The 21,927-nt window shown below is 37.5% G+C and overlaps 1 protein-coding gene across 8 annotated transcripts in view; it reads left to right on the top strand.

The window, feature by feature from the left end:
• COBL (cordon-bleu WH2 repeat protein) overlaps positions 1-21,927 on the top strand; it is a 155,010-nt gene that overhangs the window by 45,353 nt on the left and 87,730 nt on the right. For 4 of the 8 annotated variants that reach the window (XM_063163422.1, XM_063163376.1, XM_063163368.1 and 1 more), the window contains exons 3-7: positions 4,813-5,023; positions 5,713-5,941; positions 8,013-8,057; positions 10,252-10,346; positions 13,612-13,695. In XM_063163422.1, coding sequence (XP_063019492.1) covers positions 4,813-5,023; positions 5,713-5,941; positions 8,013-8,057; positions 10,252-10,346; positions 13,612-13,695 — 664 coding nt within the window. The remainder of the gene's footprint in view (positions 1-4,812; positions 5,024-5,712; positions 5,942-8,012; positions 8,058-10,251; positions 10,347-13,611; positions 13,696-21,927) is intronic. The other 4 variants (XM_063163413.1, XM_063163430.1, XM_063163387.1 and 1 more) reach the window with 3 other exon arrangements.

Genomic DNA, 21,927 nt, shown 5'->3' with positions numbered 1-21,927 from the left:
TAGCTAAGGGGGAGGGGGGGAAAGTTGTACTAGAATTTATGTTGGAAGGGGCCCCTGAAACACACAGTCTCCAGGCAAGTTGGAATTTTGAATACTTCAGAGAGGAGGTTTCTGGATTTTTAAGCACCTCTTTTCCAGGGCTGGAATCATCTTTTTGGAGACAATATGTTTACTTGTATCTAAATGGAATTTCCTATTCAGCACTTGTCTCTTGCTCTTTAAAGTCAAGAAGAGTCTGTCTCTGTAACCCTGTGGTTCATACTTACAGACAGTAGCAAGGTCTTTCTTCACCTTTCTTGTTCTAAGGCTCAAAAAACACACTCCTCTGTCTCATGTGTCATCTTGATGCTCCTTCTGTGGACTTGCTCATTTGTGGAAAATAAGAGCCAAATGTACAGGAGCAAGTTAAGAAAAGAAATAGAAAACCTAAGTGTCTTATTTATCACATTTCCTGAACTTTTTTGGATACAGCTTAGTACTTAGCGTGTACATTTTTGTTTGTGTAGAAGAAGTTGTAATCTTTTCATTAAGTGCCTGCTGTACTTTGGAGCATGTGAAAATAAAGACTGATGCTATTTTCTAGTTTAAATAGGAATAGTGAAAGAATTAGAGATTTTGGGTCATCCATTCCCTTTACAGTATTACTTTCTTTTCCAGTCAATTGCTAATGCAGATTCTTAATGCATATTTGACATTGACATAAATAAAGAAGATCCTTACCTCCAGTTTAAGATTTTTTTTTTAAACCATGGAATTACAGAATAGTTTGAGTTGGAAAGGACCTTAAAGACCATCTAATTCTACTCTCCCTGCCATGCACCAGGAACTTGCTCAGAGCCCCCCATCCAACCTGGTCTCTCATGCTTCCAGGGATGGGGCATCCACAGCTTCTCTGGACCACTTTCTGTGCTTCACCACTCTCACAGTGAAGAATTTCTTCCTAATATCTAATCTAAGCCTACTCTTAGTTTTAAACTTTTAGCCCTTGTTCTATCACCACATGCTCTTGTGACAAGTCCCTCTCCAGCTTTCTCCTAGACCTGTTTAGGTACTGGACACCATTTGCAGCGTGAAAATAGAAGTTAAAAAAGAAAATTGTTTTGTTTGAGAGAATACAACTTTACCCTGCACATTTATTTTGAGCTGGACAAGGCTGTATTTTAAAATTTATTTCTCTGTGTGATCCAAGGAGGTTAAGCCAAACCATACCCAAAACATCTCAGTTGTTTTATACTTCCTAAAAACCGTAGACATCTGCTGCATTTTACTGGAGAACAGCAGGAAACAAGCAGTCTGGTCAAACTGGATCAGAACCAGATCAGCATGATAAGTGTTGCTGACAAAGTAGTTATTCTTTACTGTTCAGAATTGGCATTAAATATCAAACAGCTTAGTAATGAAATATCAAAATAGAGACAAAGTCTTTTCCTTTGTAAGAATAGTCATATGAACCTTCTTGTATGAATCTTAAATTGTGTTCTCTCTCCAATTTTGTCTCTGTGCTCTAGAATTTGCTTGTCAGTCATCAACCTTTGGTGTGTCTATTATGTAGTGTTTGGTCACTCCACCAAAAATTTCAGCAACATCATACTAAAATGAAAAAGTGAGGTGTTTCTTAGCTGAGTAGTTAGAAAGGCAGGACGTATTTAACTTCATTTCAGCTTTAGATTTAAGACCTGCCTGAATTTCAAAACAGAGTATGTTCTCTACCAGATGTCCAGGCAGGTTAATAGAAAGTGGAGATCTGTGTGGAACAAGATGGAAGCCAAGGAAGGATTGACTCTTTTCATCTTCCAAGAGCCATATTCAGCCCAAGGTTAGAAAGAAAAGTTGGTTTAGATTAGTCGATTACTATTCTCTTGCTGTGTTTAGTGACTCTCTTCTGTGTGTAGAATATACATGGAGGTACTTGAAATAAAACTCCCATTTAAAATCAAGCTGAACAGTATTATGGTTTAGAAGGAAACTTTTTCAAGTTGGTGCTGTGGAAATCTGGTATAAGAATAACTTCATTGCAAGGGTTTCCCAGCTCTCTTACTTTGATTGAAACACAAAGATTTTCAACTTTGTGGAATTCCTCTCCTTTCCTCTCCCTGCTTCTTATTTTTTTCCTTACACTCAAAGGTTTGTGAAAAATTTTCACCAACTTTACATTTTTTAAAGAGCATGCAATTTGCTTTGAAGCTTTTTCAAAAGCTTCAGCTGTACTTTCAAATGGTGCAGATGAAGGCTGGGGATGCTTTTCATGGAACAATTGTGTATTCTGAGAAGCATGGCACAGGGTGGGATGTTGCAGACTTCCTTAAATGTTATGTTTAATGCATGCCTGTTCATAATCAGCAATAAGGTGAAACCTTAGGTTTGGCTGGATTTTTGTATTTTCTATTGTCCAGACAAATTTGTTCAAGTTGCATGATTGTCTGTAACTTATTTTCTCTGATGGCTGGTGTTGATTCTGATCATATTATGGTTGTGGTACTGTTGCTGCTGAATATATTTTATAATTTCAGTGGCGTATGTATGAAATCATAAATTGTTATTTTGATGAACTATCTTCTCTTTACAAATACTTTTTCAAGAGGCAAGATAACTATCCAAATTTGAATGAATTATCATAGTATTCTGCACTGCAGAAATATAGTACTGTTCCACTTTAAATATAAATGTCAAGCACATAGGACACTGTGTACTATGATTCTGCCAGATTCTGAAACAATAGTAAGAATGCTGAGGGAAAGCAAACACATGCAAATTGTAGTTTAAAAGAAATATGTCTGTAAACAGACAAGTTGAGATCTGTATCAGGAGAACTGATAAGCAGTTTAAAAAAAGTGTGCGCTGCACAGTTTAATGAGTAGTCTTGTAAATACTGGTGTAGGTGGGATTCTTCTGTAGTTTGTACTTAGTAGCTGTAAATGTCTGTTGGTTGTGGTGTGGAGGATATGAATTGAACATTCTTCTGAAACACAGATGTTTTCAACTTGTAGACCATGTTAGAATGAGTCATTATGAAATGAGCTGATACAGTTTTGATTTGGATGCTACACATTTGTATTTGTGCTCTGTATATGTTAGCAGTTGCCACAGTGCGCTGTGTTCTGAAGCATTATATACATATTAATGGCATCTGTTTTCCTTATTTGATCTTCAGTTATCATATTCTGAGTTCTTCCCTTTTCAGTGAGATCATATTATTTCAAATTTGCCACGCTTGCCACTCTCCCAGCTCACACTGTGTAACTCAGTTAAACTTGGAAAAGGTTACTGTAAAGGAGGTCCTTCCTCTTCTCTTGCATGAGAAGAGCTGTCACCTACCAGGGTAATAAGGAATTGCTCTAGTTTTCCATTTTTGTTGTCTTTGCCATTAGCCCTCCAGCATTCTTCACCAACTTCAGTTGCTGGCCAACCACACACCTATAGAAAGGAGAATGTTGGCCCTCCACGGAGTAGTTTCCCAGGTGCCAACAGCTTGCAGTTTAAAGGGTAATTGAGCTACAGATGTGATGGTGCTAGCTAATAACCTGTGGAAGATTTTATTTTCTTTTAATTTGCTTGAATTTTGAATCTGTATACAGTTTTCCCAGTTTAAGCATTAAAAGAAGTGCCATTATTTTGGCAAATTTGCTGTCTGTGCATTTATTTTCACTTCTGCTACAAGACAGATATCCCACTGTATGTGGCAGGTTCCAGCTACAGCTGGTAAATTTTTTTTAGCTTACAGTCTTTTATTGGTGACAGAATGGTTTATGAAACCAAAACTTTTGAGAAAAATGGCCAGTTTTGATAAGCCTGTTTTCTCTGATTCTGTACAGAGTTTTTGAGGAGAAGGCTGGGAAAATGAAAGATCCCTCATTACTGTTACAGAGGAGAATTTCTGGAGTGTGGGAGAGCACAGTTCATATCTGCTGCATTAGGCAGTATCAAGCTCCAGTGAATATTGAGTTCTTGATACAGAATAGAGTACTTCTGTGAAGAGGCATGAAATGAGAGAGAGAGTTGCTGACTCTTTTAAAACTTCATGTTTTAAGAATCATACTGCAGTAAACTTGCTGATAATGGGGACACTCAAAATGAGATGGTTTTGTACAGGTTTAAAATCATCACCAAAATAAATATGGATAGGATCTCTTGTACTGGAAAATATAGCTGATGTCTAGTGGATGTGGGGAAGTCATGTGGAAAAATAAGCCCTATCTACCATTTGTTCCAAATTTAAGTACTCCATTTTGGGTTATGTGATTGTTCAGATCTAGGTGGAGTTTACCAGACTGTGAGTTTGTGATCTACTCATATCTTGTCTTCACATCAATGAACAGAATTTGAACTGGAGTATTTGATGTATGGATTTAGTACATTATGACCCTCAGTTAGACCATGGTGCTTAATAACATCAAGGTTGTGGGTTCAATTCCCATATGGGCCATTCACTTAAGAGTTGGACTTGTTGGATCGTTGATAGTCACTTCCAACTCAGAATATTCTGTCATCTGTGGTCTGGAAGTAAATAAGATGCACTTTGTCTGCACTTGGCTGATGTTTGTAAGTGCTATGATTGGCTCTGCTGTCTGCTTGATACTGAACAGTTAGTTGTGAGCTCATAAACAGACACTGAAGTGTGAATATATTTAATTACTATCATTTTATCTGATCTGTTTAACATTTCAAAGCACTAGCACTGTTCTCTCCCAAAGATGGTAAACTAGAGGCACATCCACAACCTGTGTTGTCTTTTATCCCCCATCTTAAAACTGAGGTAAATTTTTTAGCAATGTTTTATTTTTCATGCTAACGGTGAATTCTTCTTCCTTGTAGTAAAGCTGTGATGGATGTATTGGTTGATTTATGCAGCCAGTATCGCTTAAATCCATCTCAACATAGTCTTGAACTAAAGTCTTCAGGAACTCAACAAGTTCTGAGTTACAAGCCAAACACTTTGATAGGAGCGCTGGATGTACAGACAGTACTTCTGAAAGAGAAGATTCCTGAAGAGAAGGCAAAGCGGCCTCTGCCAAGGGTTCCTGAGGTCAGTACTCTAGAGGGCTAAAATGATGCTGTGGAACATCATTCCATTCCTATGATTTCAGTTCTTCCAATCTTTCCATCTTTAAACCAGATGGGAAAGACTTGGCATTGATTGTAACCTGCTTTACTAGCTGAACTAATAATGTTTTGCAGGTAGATTAGTAGAGGCTAGTCTAGACGTTTAGACAAAATGGTTTGTTGCATGTGGTTGGATAGATGGAAATTTGAAGATTAGGGCAATTGAAAATTGCAGTAATGGCTGAAATGGGAGTGGGGTGGTGTTTTGGTGATATTCTGGGCAACATCTTCATTGAAGATATAGGAGAAGATTGATCATTAATAAATGTATTTCACAATACAGTGAAGATTAAGGAGTCACCATTTTCCAAATGTTTCTTATTGTGCTAATAACTATATCTAATTATACTCTCCCACCTTTCAGAGTGGGACTTGTAAACTTTTACATTACATCTGCCTCTGATTCCTTTTCCTTCTTTGTGTGTTCTTGTGGACGTCTCCTTAGTGGGAAGTGAGGTCTGAGATTTTATTCTTCCAAATATTATTTTTTGCAAGGTGGGGTAAGTTTGCCTAGGAATAGTCAAGACAACATGGAAATCCCCAGTGCTTTTCTCATTGTGAAATGGCCTATCTGCCACAGAAGGGGGACTGAGTTTGTGTTTGTTTCTGCAGAAATCTGTGAGGCTGGTGGTGAACTACCTGAAGACACAGAAGGCTGTGGTTCGAGTTAGTCCAGAGGTGCCTCTCCACAGCATCATCCCAGCTATTTGTGAGAAGTGTGAAGTCAGCCAAGAGCACATTGTTCTTCTGCGGGATGGCATAACTGGGGAAGAGCTGGAGCTCACCAAGTCCTTGGAGGAGCTAGGGATAAAGGAGCTGTATGCCTGGGACAGAAAAAAAGGTGAGCCAAGACTCAAAGCAGTTTCTGCAGGGTTATATGATGTGACAACAATATTATGGGCAATTAAAAGCATTCATGCCGCCATTCTTTTGGAGTCCAGCTGAAACAGCAGAGTGAGATCTCAGTCTGAAAAGCAGCATGGGTTTGTTCAGTGAGCTGTGCCCAGAGCAGCAGCCAGGTCAGCAATGTGCCCAGCTGTCCTTGGATGCTCCTGGGCCTTGTGCCAGGCTGGGCTGGACTCTGGCAGGGTGCAGGTTGGCCTAGGGCAGGGCAAAAGGAGGAGCTTTGCTGTGTCCCAGAGCTGCTGTTCGTAGAGGTGCGCATAATACAAGGGGCTTCATCCAGGCAGAGTCTGTCACCTGCCTGTGCTGTGGGCTGGAGAGAAGGAAAGAAGAGACATGCCATAGTCATGGCAGCTGTGAAAGCTGAGAGGCAGAGGCAACAGACCAGGGCTTCTGAGAAACAGACGGGACAGGATCAGAGACAGTTCCTGCAAAGAGCACAGTTCTTGACGGTTCAGTGAGAGGAGCTAAGAGGTATTTGTATTTAAAATTTTGTTCATATATTTACCTATCTTTACTTTCTGTTCTCATAGAAAAAATTGTAATAGCAGCTTTTCAGAGTTGAGTTTTATCAGCCTGATTATGCATTTAAATAACATAATTCTGTGATGTGCTTTAAAATATACCTATTAAAATACACATTGACAAGCGCTACTTCCTTTGAGGTCAGATTGTGATGTTCATTAAAATTGTCCCCTGTAGTTTTTCTCAATCGCTACCACTTCCAGCATGGTAAATATCCTTATTTATTGTTTAGATAACGCCATTCTTGTAGGTGCTGAGCTGTAGGCTTATTTTTTATTTATAAAATTATTTATTTATGTTGACATTCTCTTCTTTCCAACTCTTTGAGAAGTGACAGTTCTACCTCTGTGCGAGTCAAATTTCAGTGAGTTTAGACTTCTAAGTAAACTAAATATCTCCTTTTGAATTGCTGGGATGTTCCAAAAAGAGGCTGGCAACATGTCATAACTCAATTACATGTTTGTTTTTTTAAAGACATGTTTCCTGTAATTAAGCTAACCAGTTTAGAGCAACATATTGAACGTGAGGCGTTTTCAACAGGATTCATTCAACACACTTCAGGGACAGTGTAGAGAGTAATTATCGTAAGCCTTCAGTAAAGTCTTTCCTTTCAAATGAAAGTGGTGGTATGTATGCTGGTACAGTGTTGGAAAGTGTTGGTTTTAGCCTATACAGTCAAAATCAAGACTTTACTACAGAGCTGGGATTATAGCAGCAAATTATCACAGAATCACAGAATATATTGAGTTGAAAGAACCCACAAAGATCATAATGGGCTGCTCTCTACATCAGCTTTTATTTTTTATATTCTATTCTTTTTTAAACTTTTGATATTCCTGTCCTTTCATTATGATAAAATTCCCCTGATCCTAAGTGAATCTTTTGGGCTTTCCTCTTACCACCATGGTGTCTGAAAAAAACAGTAAATGCACGTAAAATTTACAAGAATTTTTCCTTTGTTTCAGCACATTTCTTCTTCAATGTTCTCATTTGTAATATCCAAGAGGAATAAACCCATTGGTTTCAGTAGCAGTTGTTCTGTGACTTGTGCATTGAGTGGGTATCTAGCCTGTTTACTTAACAGAAAATAGGTTTTTAAAACATATTCTGACTAACAAGTAAGGTATCACAGGTGCTGAAATCCATAGGCTGTGCTTGTAAGAGCAGATTCTTACTCAGTCTTCCCTTCCCTGAAACAGAAAACACCAAGAGCTGAAGGATTACTAAAAGAGAAGCTCTGCTGCCACCTGCTTACTAAATTCTATTTAGCAGTTGAAGCAGCTTCTTGACTGAATCAGGAATTAACACAAATGCAGCTAAACTGCTTCAGTAGCAGCTCTGCGTATGTGTTGTCGGCCAGCATTCTTTTCTGTAATGCTTAAGAAAAAGGGTGCTAGGACTAATTAATGAATATTGTGCTTTACAGGGCTATATTAGAACTTTAATGTGTTTTCTCTTATCCTTTCATTGCCTGACTTTTCCAGTTCCTCCATCAAAAACTCAGTCTGAGCCTTCTCTGAACTATAGAGGTACTGTACAATGCTGCTGAGGGGAAGCTTCACTCTGTGTTTAACTTTTTCACTTCACTCTGTGTTTAATGTGGGTTTTCTAGGTAGATCTTTAAGAATGTGAAATGGCATAGAGAAACAAGCTATTTTTATCTATTTTGTCTTTCCAAAATGTTGCTTACATGTCTTGTGCTTCTGCTAATAATAAGCACATTCTGTGTGTACTGTCTCTTCAGCAATAGCCATTAGAACACCAGCAAGTAAAAAACTTGCAGCAAAGCATTTTAATATCAAATGTACACATAGACATTGTCTAACTGAATAGATACTGACTTCTGAATTGGTACAGTAGTTGGGCTTGAATTACATTATATTGGTACTTCTGCTTCCAGTCAAGTAGAAAATGTGTGTATTTAGTATGTCCTTTTCCCTACTGAGTCTGTTTTAATACAATGCTTTAATTATCCTCAAGAAAGGTACGGTTGATTTCTAATGAGCTTTACTTCTTTGCTAGTAGACACAACATAAGCACAGTAAAACTGGATAACTTATTTAAATTTTTATGAAGAAAGTCCACCTCCAGTAGGTGTCAGCCATTGAGCAAATCTTAGCTCATGGCCTCTTGGCCTCACTAATGGCAGCACTATTCCCCCTAATCGTCTGTCATTACTTGCTGTGGCTTCCTCTTACATGGAGATCAATGCTAGATGAAATATCTGCTCTATTTATTTAAGAGAAAGTTATACAGATTAATAAAGTATAATTATTTTGATATTATATGCATGACTTCAGTCCTAATTTAATTGGATTACACAGTGCTCAATGACCGTGTTGGTGATCAGCTGCTACGTTAGCCTTTCCACTGCATTGTTTGTACTTGAAGACTATGTAGTTGTAGTTGAAGACTATGCAAGTAAATGAATCATAATCCATACCTAGACACAGCCCAGCCCCAAGCATAAACCAGCATGGCTAGTGCTTATTATTTAAGAAAATCATTAACTCATTACTGTATTCTTTGCAGTGCAGTTGTAGCCTTTCTTAAGGATAGTTTCTCCTTGTTGTCCATTGTGTTCATTGTTTATGTTTAACACCTCCTGACACTTGGGATTGTTTATATGCAAAAGTGATCTGTGTGAAAATCACTTTGATTTTATGCAAATAAGTTTACAAAAGTTCTGGGATGAGGTTTTTTTCAGTAAAACTTTATTTTGTGTCAACAAGTAAGTCATTTTAAATTGAGTTTTAATTGTTATTAAGCAAATATTTACAAGAGAAAGTGGGGTTTTATTTCCCTGTGAACTAAAATTTTGAATACTAGTGGAATAATCTGATGTGATTGGAATCAGGAGGAAAGATTTATGCAGAGTACATTTTAAAAAGTTAGACGGCTTCATCATCTGTGTATTAAATGGGCAATGTTTTTTCTGTGTTGTGTGAGTGTGTCATTTTGCTCATCCAGCTTGTGGATGAGAAACTCAAGGGGGGAATTGTAGGGATACTAAATGGTATGAGAGCTCATACAAATTCTTGAGCAGGTTCAAGGAAGACATAAATGAGTTCTTACAGCCTGAAATACCTATAAAAATCCCCTCTTTCCCACCTAAAGTAAAAGCACCAAGATAAGAAGGATGACCACAACCAGCTAATTCAAATTCTATAGAGTGCCTTGTTTCCAAGAGGAGGGTCTTTTTCTTCTCCTTGGAAACAGGGGGAAGAGCTTTATCCAAATTACACATTTAGAATCTCTTGTTTAAGTTCACAGTATTAAGTCAGACCTATGAATTTTTAAAGATACTCACCAGTATATCTTTTTTTTTAATGAATTGTTAAAGGTAGTCACCAGTATATATTTTTCTAGGTGTTTGGGGATTTTTTAGTATTATGGTACTCTGAGATTTAAGTAATACATCCAACAAGCATTTCTGAAGTTGTAAGCAATTTGCTCATGTTTGCCTTTTAATAAGGGTTACTGGATTGTGACTGAAAACCTAGTGCACTATATTAAATTATTCCATTAGGTTTTGGAATATACTCAGAACACATGAAAGTTTGATGACAAAGTAAGTGCAAAACCTGGCTTTTACTTAGATAATCCAGTCCATAACATCTTCAACTCATAAAAATGCAGCATTAGCCCAGGACATTTTAAAGTACTCATTTTGTGAATCTTTATTTCAAAAAGATAACAACTATTCCATTAAAATTCTTTCAGAACCAAATCGAAAGGCTTCAGTAAGCAGTGATGCAATAGAGAAAGAAAAGACAAGACTTTTGGGATTGTTTAATGCTGATAGAAGAAGCAGCCAGGTAAGTGTCCAGCAGTGTACTGCTCATTTTCTTTCCAGACCTGTTATGTCTGTAGGTGGTGGCATTTGTTTGCCCTGCTTTCCTTTTCCTTCCAGAGATTAATTGTTAACAGGGGCATAAACTATATGGTGCAGCCTGATGGAGATATCACCTGCCTATTGAAGGAGTCAAGCATGTTGACCATTTACTTTCTTCTATTTTTTTTTCCAATGTTGTGGGTTCAGTAGGTGTTAAAGAAGGGCACTAGTTTCAAGCAGCCTGTGTCTACTTATTAGTAGTACTCACATTATAAAATGCATTTATGAAAGGACTGATGTAATACAGAACAATTTAATTACCAAGTAGATGTGTCCTATGTCCTCTTCTGTGCATGGGTGATGATCTCTTTTAGAGCATTCAGACCTCTCGGAAGCTCTGTGCAGTCACTCCATTGCCTTCTCCAAGTCTTTAAAGATGATGAATCAGGTGTAGAAGAAATAACTTCCAATACTGAACTGAAGGATCACTGTCTGCTGGGGTACATGTTAGCCATTTTAAACTTTGTATTCTTGAACTGAAAAATTTAGGAAAGCAATTTTGTATTAAATGATTCCGTTGAGATGCATTTATGAAGAATATTTCATGTACCACAGGGATGAAATACAGAAGAACTTTCTGACTTAACATAGAAAAAATAGTGGGCTTGTAACTTCATACTTTTTGCATTCTTTACTAAAAATATTGGTGTTAAATGATTTTGGACATAAAGTGTTTAATGCTCTAGGATGTCAGAGGAAAAAGGGAGCTTTCTTTTCTCTAGTTTAAACCCTCTAAGGCTTTTGGAGTGGAATTACAAAATGTGTATCTGATTAAGTGGCAGAAAGAAACATTTGCTTGTTAATGGACTGGTGTTTTACTTATCCAGTCATCTCAGTCACATTTGCAGAACTGTGACGGCTTTTCAAAATCTCTCACAATTGTCTGCCTTTTTATTCATGATTAAATTTGTGGTGCTTTTGCTAGGGAATAGAATCCTTTATGGACATTTTGAATTACTTATTTCTGTCATAGATACTAAATTATTCTTCATGTCTTATTAGGGACACATGGGAACTATTTTATGAGATAAGAAGTCGGTCACTTTCAGAGTGTTTTTCCACTGTAAGAAATACTTCCTGTATAGAAGGGAAAAAATATAACTAGAGACATAATACTGTATCTGCTCAGAATCAAGTAAACAAGAGATCTCAGCCTGAGCCTCTAGAGCACGCTGTGGGGCTGCAATTCCTCTGGAGGAAACAAACACATTACAGCATGCAGTTTCTGCATCGTACTTTGTCCTCTCATTCCATTTCACTGAAATTGGGTGTGAAATCTGTGTCCTGGCAGTTCTAACTCCTGAAGCAGATCAGTTTTAACTTTTAAAGTATTAATGCTCACAGTCTTAGCAAAGTTGCTATGAAATATCCTAATTCAATGGTTACTGCAATGGATTTCTCACAGCCGAGTTGGAAAGCTGTTCAAAGATTGCAAGCTCCTCTCTTTTCTTCTGTTCTCTTTCTCTTGCTTATGAAAGCAAAGGAGGTGATACTCTGAGTTTTTCAAAATAGTGAATTTGAAAAAATGCGAAGGAAATTGTGGGTGAATTAAATTCAAAATTCTATTTGACCTGGAAAAAAGTAGGAGCTGCACAAATTAGTATGAGAAACAGCTTCTAAATCTGAGGAAATGTTCTTTCTTGCTGGTAGTTCTGACAAGTCAATTGATTTTTCTTGGTCATTTCTTTATTGGACACTTACTTTCAAATGACAGTTACTCTGTAGGAAAAGAAACTAAGTCAGTAATTTTGTTTCGTTGAGCAAGAAAGTCACTGTTGCCTTCACAAACCTCTGGGAATTTAAAACGTGATAGATGGAAGAATTACTGAAAACTGAAGAATGACACAGCACACAGGAGCAATCAGGTGTTAATTTAGACATAATATATCTGATTTTCTATTCTGAAAGCTTTCTAACCAAAACAGCAGGGAAACTGCTGAACAGACTTAGCAGGATGAGGACAAACTAATAAAACTCTTTTAATGAAAATTTTGGTAGGTTTATGAAGGGACTATGATGGGTTGCCTTGTGATTTCAGGGACCTGGAATCAAAAGCCCAGGGTACCTAAACTCTGCTCTTTATGGGTTTTTTACATTACTCTCCCACAAGGCTTAAGTTGGTTCTGTGTATATTTTGTTTGTTTGCATTATGATTTGCAGTGGTGAGGTGTGTGTATGTAATGCATATTAGAAATATTTGACAGGAAGATTTGTTCAAAGTTCTGCACAGCAGTAGGACTGCAGACTTGCAGGCATTTGCAAGGGGAAGGCGATTTCTTTTGCAAGGGAAGAAGAGTGTTAGCCTGTGTTGCAAACTGTCCTGGATCAGATGTCACTGCACACTACAGGCCTATGCTCAGATTTCCATGCCCATGCACATGCTTTCTTTCTCAACTGGCTCACTGAGAGCAGTAATTGTGGTATGACAATACACCAGACCTAACTTTTCTAAAAAAAACCTTTCCATTATATTGAAAACACTGTGACATAGAATGAAAGGAAAGTCCTACTCTCATGGCTGGTACAAATTTGTTAAAAGTATTTCTTTGGTTAACTTTGTACTGGCAGGCTTAGTGCCAGATCAGGTATCATCTTGTTCTCTTCCATTCTAATTTTATGCTGGATCAGTTACCCTCTGTTCTCCTGCAGCTGGCATAAAAAGCATATAGGTGGCATGAACTCCATTTCTTTTCTGTGTTAAATGTAGTCGTTTGCCTGAGGCTAAATCCAGATAAAATTGGCATTGCTAAACAATCAGTAGAGCAGAGGTGCTATGTAGACAATCATGGGATCTATGCTTATGTAAGGTGCATGCTAGCACACAGAAACAGTTCCTTCATAGGGAAATGGCAAGGAAGGAGCTCCCTGCTTGTTCCATTGTGTCTGTGGGTACAGCAGAGACTAGCAGTCTGGTCCCTGATATTACAGGAATTAGTTACTCCCTATTTTTATAATTGCCTAAGAATTTTGTCTTTGTAGTCCTAAATATTTTTCCTGATGGCTTTCTTAGCTCCTTGCCTACATCAGGGAATTCTGCAGGCTACTTCAGAGTTTCTCAGCAATCAGGTCCAGCACTACTGAGACAGTTTGTCTTGGTTCAGTGATGAGGTTTGGTATTTTGCTCTGGCCTGTTTTTGCAGTTTTGTTTCCTTTGCTGCTGCTGTGTAGGACACTTGTTTGTGTTGCAGACAGAAGAATACTTGAGGATGAACAGAGATTGTGGTGAGGAGGATGTTTTTAGTTCTGCATCTACAAGTGAAGGAAGCTTGGATGTAAGTACTAACACAGCTTGTAGATGCTATTGCATTCTTATTAGCTCCTGCAGTTTGAATTAACCAGAAACCACTGCTGTTCCTGATGCATAGCCAAGTAGAAGTAGAAATAGCTTAAGCTTTAGCAGGCTTCGTTACGTGAGTGCACAGTTTGCATAACTTATTGAAGTTAAACTGTAATGCATTGTCTTCAAATAAAACTTGCTAGCTTCACTATGAATAAAGTTTCATTCAGTGTTAAATTCCAAGCAGTTGCAAGAAAGAAGAACATGGGTGTTGTGACATCAGTGACAGTCCTGTGTGATGCAAGAGAATTTTTGCCTTACCAACGGTATTTAAAATGGACTTTTCTTATAAAACTCCACCTTTCCTTTTCATCCCTGTATCTGACTTCTGCAGCATGGCAGCATTCTGTTTGTTTCATAAGGAGCTCGGGGGTGAAGAGCAAACACTGGAAAAAAACAAATAGGATTTTTGTTAATTATGTCAGTAGGGTTTGGGGTACTAAAACCCTGTGAACCACATTTAGAAACATTGAGTGATTGACAGCGTACCAATTTATGAGGATCCAAATAGGAAGGTATCAGATTAGGAAGTGTGAATCCTAAATATTTTCTCAGATGGTTTTGGTGGTATAGTAATTATAATAAATGGCACATCTTTTTATTACTTTTTTAAATTATTTGACTTTTTGTTATCATATTTTCAAAACCTAGAGAAGACTGATGATGTGATAGGAGTTTGAAATGTGAGGTTCAGCTCTGAATCCCCTTTTCATAAATAGATCTTTGTAAAAGGAGTGTAGATCTGCAAAATATAAAACTCAGTAGCCACAGGGGATGACAGAGAATTGTAGAAAAAATGAAGGAGTAAGAGAACAAATCCCAGATTAAGAATAATATGAGAGGAGTACAAAAGGAGAAATAGATAGGAAATTGATTTGCTATGAGTGTAAAAACACCAAACTGAAAATCTGTGAAGACTTCAAAAGAAAAGATTACTGAAATGGAAAACCTGCTTGTAATACTAAAAATTTGGGCAACACTATAAAGATGAATAGATTAATAGGCCTTTGTTACTGAAGGAAACTCCTAGAAGAGGGTGATCATGAGTAATTGAAATAGACTAAGTAAAAGCATAGAAAAAGCATCACAAACACTGCCAAAATAAAATAATTTTGTGGTTTGTATTCACTGCCATTATAAATTAATCTCAATACTTTGATACCCAAGTACTAGAAAAGAGCGAGGAGAAAGAGTAGGAATTACAAGTAAGAATATGATGATAAAGGTGTGTGGTGCTTTCCCCAGAAGAGAGACATCACCTTACTTTTCTTGGAAATTTTATAGGGAAAATTGCAAATTTTTTTTCCTCCTCTTACATTGATGAAAAAAGATTTCAAAACCATTTTGAACATGTAAATGTCTTCTAAAGGTGGCAGTTTATAGGGAGGAAAGGGCTCTTGAAGAGGCAAAAAGGTTTTCTTTTCATTCAGTTAAATGAGCATGTCAGGGATTTAAATTTTTCCCACTTTCTTCATAAGAGGAATTAATCTTGAAGAACAGTGTAGCCCTTGTTCAATGTTTGTCTTTCACTTCTGGTTTGACACCTGTGTTTGTATGAGCACCAATCCTGCTAATACATGAGCACATGAAGAAATATGTTGACCTTGTTGCATTGAATTTGGCAGTATTCTGTTCAAGCCTGTAGAAGGTGTTTTAAATAAGTCTAACAGATTCACTCAGCAGCACAGAAATTCCATCTTTTCAAGAGGCTAGATGCGCTTCAAGAAAAAGTTCAACAGTTGTGATTCCTTAGGAGAAAAATTTAAAAATGTTGCAAACTTGATACAGATAGTTGCCATAGATAACTTTTATTAAGATAAATTCAAATGGAAATACCAGCAAAACACTACATAATTTTAAAAGTTTAGCTTAGCAATTCCTTATGGACTAGATTTGATTTCCTCAATCATTCTGAGTAATTTATTATTCTGTTTGTTCAAAAGATACCTCGTTTACCTCAGTGGAACTAAGTATCGCAGTTATAACTAAGTGATATCTTACATGGGCATACATGTGAAATATATAGTTAGAGATTATTATATAGAAGTTTCATTGCTGAGATAGGATTGTGGGCAAAATGTCATCCAGTAGAGGATTCCTCTTTTGTGGGTACCTTGGGTCTGCTCTCTAGTACTGTTTTGGGTCATCTTGAAAGTATTTTGGTTTTGCTGTGTGGGAACCAAAGGCAGTTTCAGTTTTATTTCTGAAAGAAAAATATCTTGCCATAGCTTTTGGTACAGTACCAGGAATTACATTGACTGGATCAAGAAAATTTTTCTTGCCTATAGAGAAATAGTTAATTTGTGAAGTACTACCAAGGTAAAGGCATGAATTTTCATATGCCCAGTTTAAATCCTTTTCTCACTATTATGTGGTTGGGGTACCTACCATACTGAATTGTAGAAAAGAAAATTTAATGATTCTATTCTGGAGTTGATTGATTTGGAGTTGATTTGCTTCTTTGTTTAAACTGGGCAATATGAAGAAATGGAATAAAAGTATAAGAAATAATAGATGCTTAGTTGTTTATTCAAGCACAAGTTATATTCCTTTTTTAATCACCAAACCATTCTCAGTGGCATATTTATCTAATTATTATTTGAATTATTAATGACTCTAAAAATACTTCCAGTTGTTGATGAAGAAGCAAATTTTCAAAGTCAAGATGGCAAAGTCAACATTTATGCTTGAGGTGAAGGGACACTTTTTTACAGTATCAGCAAAAGTAAAGGTGAAAAGAATTTGATATCCTAGAGAGGGAGTAAAGAAATGTACAAAATTTTGTCCATGAAAATTCTCAAAGTGCAGCAGTTCATTACACCACACACCAGTGCAGGACACAAAATCCAACGGTGTATTGTAAATGAAGCAGAAATCCTTTCCCTTAATCTGGGAAGAAAAACAAACCAGTTTTGTGCTAAGCAGATCAGTTTTCTATCCAGGCTAACTTTTCACAACACAAATGCTATTGAAATACACAACATACAGGTAACGCAGTTGGAAGTTGCAGCACAGGTAAGTGTATGCAGCTTTGCCTGTGCCGAAGGCAGACTGTCAGAGCTCGAGTTCAGAGCAGCGGGAAAAAAAAAGGAACTTGAGTTCTCTCTGCCGCTTGGTGTCACTGTCCTCATATAAACAGTTGATCAAGATAAAGCACGGTATTGGAACACGGTACTAAAATTAGCCGGTTTTATTTTTGGGGCCTTCGTGTTTTCATAAATCAAGAGTGAAAAAACACGTCCCAAGTGCTGAACGATGTGTAGCTCTGATGTGGACTTTGTTTATGTAATATATCGGCTTGGGAACAAATGTTTAGAAGTACAGCCAGGAACACTTATCTGAGGTTTTGAAACTTCAGCACAAAGTCTTATCACACGGGGTTTCTCTAGTTCAAACAGGGCTGCAGCAGTGCAATGTTGGAGGATCTTCATGAGCACTTCATCAGCCCCATTTTAAAAATAACTAGTTTTCAGTGTATTTCAGAATGTAAGTTTTACCCATTATAGAATCAATTAATTAAATGAAGCAAATAGTCCGGTAGTTCTCTGCTTGATGAGTCTGTCATGCGATGATTATATAAGTTCATATGCAAAACTACAAGAGGAAAAGAAACATGTAATTTAAAATACCAAAGTTATCAGATATTTTGAAGATATGTGGGGGGAATTTTGGTTTGTTTTTATTTCATAAAACAAATATACCTGAATAATTGCAAGATTGTTCTCCAGAAAGTTCTGTTCTGTTCTCCAGAAGAAAATCATCAAGAATTTTGCTGCATTAATAATCCTGTCAATCACTTCTTTAAGTGGTAGCAGCAACTCTTTTCCATATAAGGGCTTTAAAAATATTTATGATTTACCTTTTCAGAGCCGTGTACTCTAGCTGTAACTTCTATGCCCTCTTTGATGGCAGGAGTTACACCATTCATGGTACACTTTGTCAGTTCAGAATGGGTGAAAAGAAGAATCAAATACAGTTAAGTGAATGTCATTTCTCTTCAACCATGTCAGGTCCCAGGTGATCAGGTAATATCTTTTCTGTCAGGGATTTCATGTCACACAGGCAGGTACTGTTCAGGGCAATAGGAATGAGAATACTGGCCATGTCATCTAGGTGGAAGTTAACAGCCATCCTCTTGTAATATTTCCTTGTGTTTGGCAATCACCTTTGCTTTAAATTCCTGGTTTCATGTTCTCCCTTCTTGGTCTCCTGACGACACTTAAGAGTGGGTTTATTTCTTGTTAGTAGGGACAAATCCTGGGATACTTATGTTGCATTTTGTAGAGTTAAAGCTGTCTTTGCTCTGTCCAAGATATAGGTTGTGATCTGCCCTTGAAGCAATGTTTGCTAGTGTAATTTTGTTTGCAAAATATGAAACTCAACAAACTGAGTATGGAAAGTTGTCTAAATGCTGCAGCAGTCAGGGCTGTTAGCCCCAGTCTTTTGTTAAAGGGTGCCTGTAAGCTGGTAGGTAGATGCCAGAGGCTGACACTAGGGAAGATACAGTTATAAATATTTTCATTTGTGCAGCTGTTGACATGATTAGAAGCAAAAGAGATCTAATAAATACCGTATATCTCAGCATAAGGTTCACCATCACAGTAGAGTTAGTTTTATTTTGATAACCTGTGATACACTGTGGGGTAAAAAAAAGAAAAACTCATTACTGTTAACTTGCCTTGGTAAGAAAAAAGGTTTACCCAAGGCTTAAGCTGGCATTGAGAGAATTTCAATAGTAAGGATGCCAATGACCAACTTGAGTTCTCCTTATCTACTGATGGATAGGAAGCAATATGCGTTATATATAGTAATAGAAATTAAACTTGAATACAAGAGGGAGAAAAATTTGCATGGAAATTTCACTGGGAGCACGCGATTAAAATTACTTGAAATCCTTATCATCCCCTAACCTACAAAACATGCAAAAATGCCTAGAGGATGAGCTACATGTACTTTATTCTGTCTCAGAGCAGAGTTATAGATTAGGCAGATCGTGAAGGTGCCTTTCAGCCAGGCTATGGCTGCTGGAGAGATGCAGATGTACCCACCTTCTTTTGTGGTGTGCACTCACAGGATATTAACTGTCTTCACTCCTGTGAATCATAGATGGTTTTGCATATTATAGGATCTTTAGGTTTTTCTTACAGTATGTGATAGCAGAAGTCAAGACCTTGAAACAGTGGCTGCCTGCCACCACCACGCTTCAAGTTTTTCCTCCACAATGTGGTGTTACTAGACATCTTCAAAGAAAAGGTCCTTGGAGTTAGTGTAAAAAAAGTCATCTCAGAACCAGCCAAACTACTCTGGCTAAAAAAAATTAAAAAAAAAAAATAGCCCGAGGCAGACACCTGGAATGGAAAGTCTCAGATCCATGGCTAAAGCATGGTGAAGTTACAAGCTATTAAAAACAGTATCTGGTGAAGAGACATGTCAGCTGAGCCCTGTTCTGTCTGTGCTGCTCAGCTGGTATTTGCCAACTTCATGCATTCAAAAATCACTTGTCAGCTCTTGTCCTCACCACACAAAAGTGGCTTAAGATAATGAGATTTGAAAAGAAATCATTAAGGGTGGACTTCCCTCCATTTGACTTCTGAGTGTTAAGTTTGTAGAAGTTGGATTTAAACTTCTTTTTGTGACCATGAAGGTTTTTTATTTTTTAAATAAAATATTATGAGGTAGTCAGTGGTTACCAGAACCTGTGTGTTTATTTCAAAATGCGTGGTTCAGAGTTAAATCATCACAACTCTTGATGTTCATGTTGCTGCTTTTACAAAGATAGGTCATAATCTTCAGGTCCTGCAGTGGTTTTAGCTGGAGATTTTGAAGGAAATATTGTCAAGAAGCATTCTGATATGAACACAGAGAAATGGATTAAGTCAAATCAAAAGGACTTGAGTAGTGTTATATCTACAAAAGGAATTGGCAACAACTATGCCTGGCAGTGCCTGTTTTAAATACCTGACAGTGTGGGTGTCTGGACTCTGAATCTCAGCAGCTGAGAGTCAGATTTCCCAAGTTTTGAATCCACTAAAATCTTCACAGCAAGAGTTGCTTGTTAAACTCTGCCCATCTGTGTCTGTTACCTGCCTCTGCTCAAGATTCAAATCTCAAATCAGCTGTTAGATTCAGGTATTTAAAGCTTTTACTCTAGAGCATTACCACCTACCACTGTTTTCCAAAATGTTGAGTGACCTAAGTTCTCTTTTTTGCCTTTAAAGATATCAGCACCAGGGAATTATTTCCTCCTTTGCAAAAAAGAAAACCAAACTGTTGCTGGGCTGGAGACTGCCTGGAACAAAGCTATGAGGTATTCTTGATGTGGGAAGCATCCTTTTGTAAAAACACCCAAATATTCAGTGACTCAGAGAGCAAGAGCAAGCTTAACTATTCAGACCAGTAATGAACCAACTTAAGTGCAGTGGCAGCTCTGGCTTCCAGTGCCAGAGATGTTTTTCTGTGTTTTATGCTAAGCAGGTGTTACATCCAGCAAGTAAGTAGTCACTAAAGCTAGAACTGGAGGAGCCAAGTGGCTTCCTGCCCAGATGAATGCCCTAATCTCAGTCTCTTTTTAGCTAAACTCATGTTCATGTCCTTAAGCAGAGAGTAGTTTTGCTCTCCTCACAAGAGGGGAAAGTTTGTAATTTCTCACCTAAACAATGGTTTTGGACCTGGATTTACCATACTCTTACTGAATCATCAAACTTGTGGCAGGGGTTTGGAGTCAAGAGGTAAATACCATTGCTGCCTTTTCAGGCAGTTTCATTTTTGTGAAGCCCAGTTGATTAGGTGTGCTTTAAACATATCTATTGGATCAGGCCCCTTGGCTGACAAAGAAGGAGATTTGTACATTTTATGGATCCTGTTGGAATTTAGGCAGGAGGTTAGAAGCATGGTTTCTCCACACTTTATATGCTCAGCATGCCCAGAAGCAGAATTCAGGCACCAAAATGGAAGCGAGCACATCAGAGGGATATGTGTCAGGCTTATTGATGGGAAAGCACAAACCATTGTGATTTAGGGAGGCATAATCTAACAGGAGCATGCTAAGTTAGGCTTGTGTGTGGCAATTCCAGACCTGGGCTGTATGGCATCATTCTCTGCACAGTGATGTACCCAGCCAGTCTGGTGTAAGTTGGCTCAGATATCTCCCTGGGATGTTTAATTAAGACCTGGTGACACACCCTTAACCACCCAAATCCTTTTATGTCTGATTCATCTTTTGTTACTGATTTCACTGAAAAGTTCTGAAGTTAACTCACTGAAAAAAAAAAAAAATGGTAGAATAAAGCAGCAGCTAATAAGACCAATGGCTTTTAATTTGCATTAATAAAAGCACATTAAATAATACCCAAAGACAAACTCAAAATTCCACTTGAGATTTTTCTAGTGACATGTCAACCACTCAGGCTTTGCTTTCTTGGTAATTAATATTACCAGAACCCCTTAATAGTCTGTAATAGCCTTGTAATTCACATTTGGTCATAACACATTCAGCATATTGTTCTTAGTGGCAAGCATGCAGTGGTCTGGAAAATACCACCTTTAAACAAAAGTTTATACCAGGATCAGGCTTTTCACAATTGGAATTTCTTGTCAGGCTTTTCAGTGGTAACTACTGTAGTGAAAGGATTTGTGTGTGTTTATGCCAGTGCCCTTTACTAGATGAAATCAGAAACAACTAATATTATGTCATTGATTCCATATTTCTAATATACAATGAAAATTTTTTTAGGCAGTAAAACCTGTTTTGTAGTGGCATAATCTGAATCCCATGTAACCATAGATTCATTATATTAGTCTAAAATATCCTATTAGCATATGTAGATTTTAGATACAGCAAAAATTTTCAGCGCCAGTTAAGGTATAATTTCTTTTCTTTTGCAAACAATTTCTGAGGCATGAGCGCTAATAGGATTTGGTTTCTTTCCAGCCTTTTCTGTGGACAGTAAAGACTCGATTTCATTAAAAGTAGTGGCATACAATAACATTTCTTTTAATTAGATGATCTCATGATTTCCACACATATTTGTTCTGTGCATTATTGTTAGTTGGCAAAACTGAGCTGCTTGGTAGCGTGTGAAACCATATGTCTCAATAACATCTCATGGCAGGTAAGGGAGGATTTGCAAAACACTTGCTGACAGGACACAATGCATTTTACTTTGAT

Source organism: Melospiza melodia, chromosome 1 (assembly GCF_035770615.1).
Source record: "Melospiza melodia melodia isolate bMelMel2 chromosome 1, bMelMel2.pri, whole genome shotgun sequence".
Classification (NCBI taxonomy): Eukaryota; Metazoa; Chordata; class Aves; order Passeriformes; family Passerellidae; genus Melospiza; species Melospiza melodia.
Note: the sequence above shows the minus strand (reverse complement) of the source record. Positions and strands in the feature narration are given on the sequence as shown.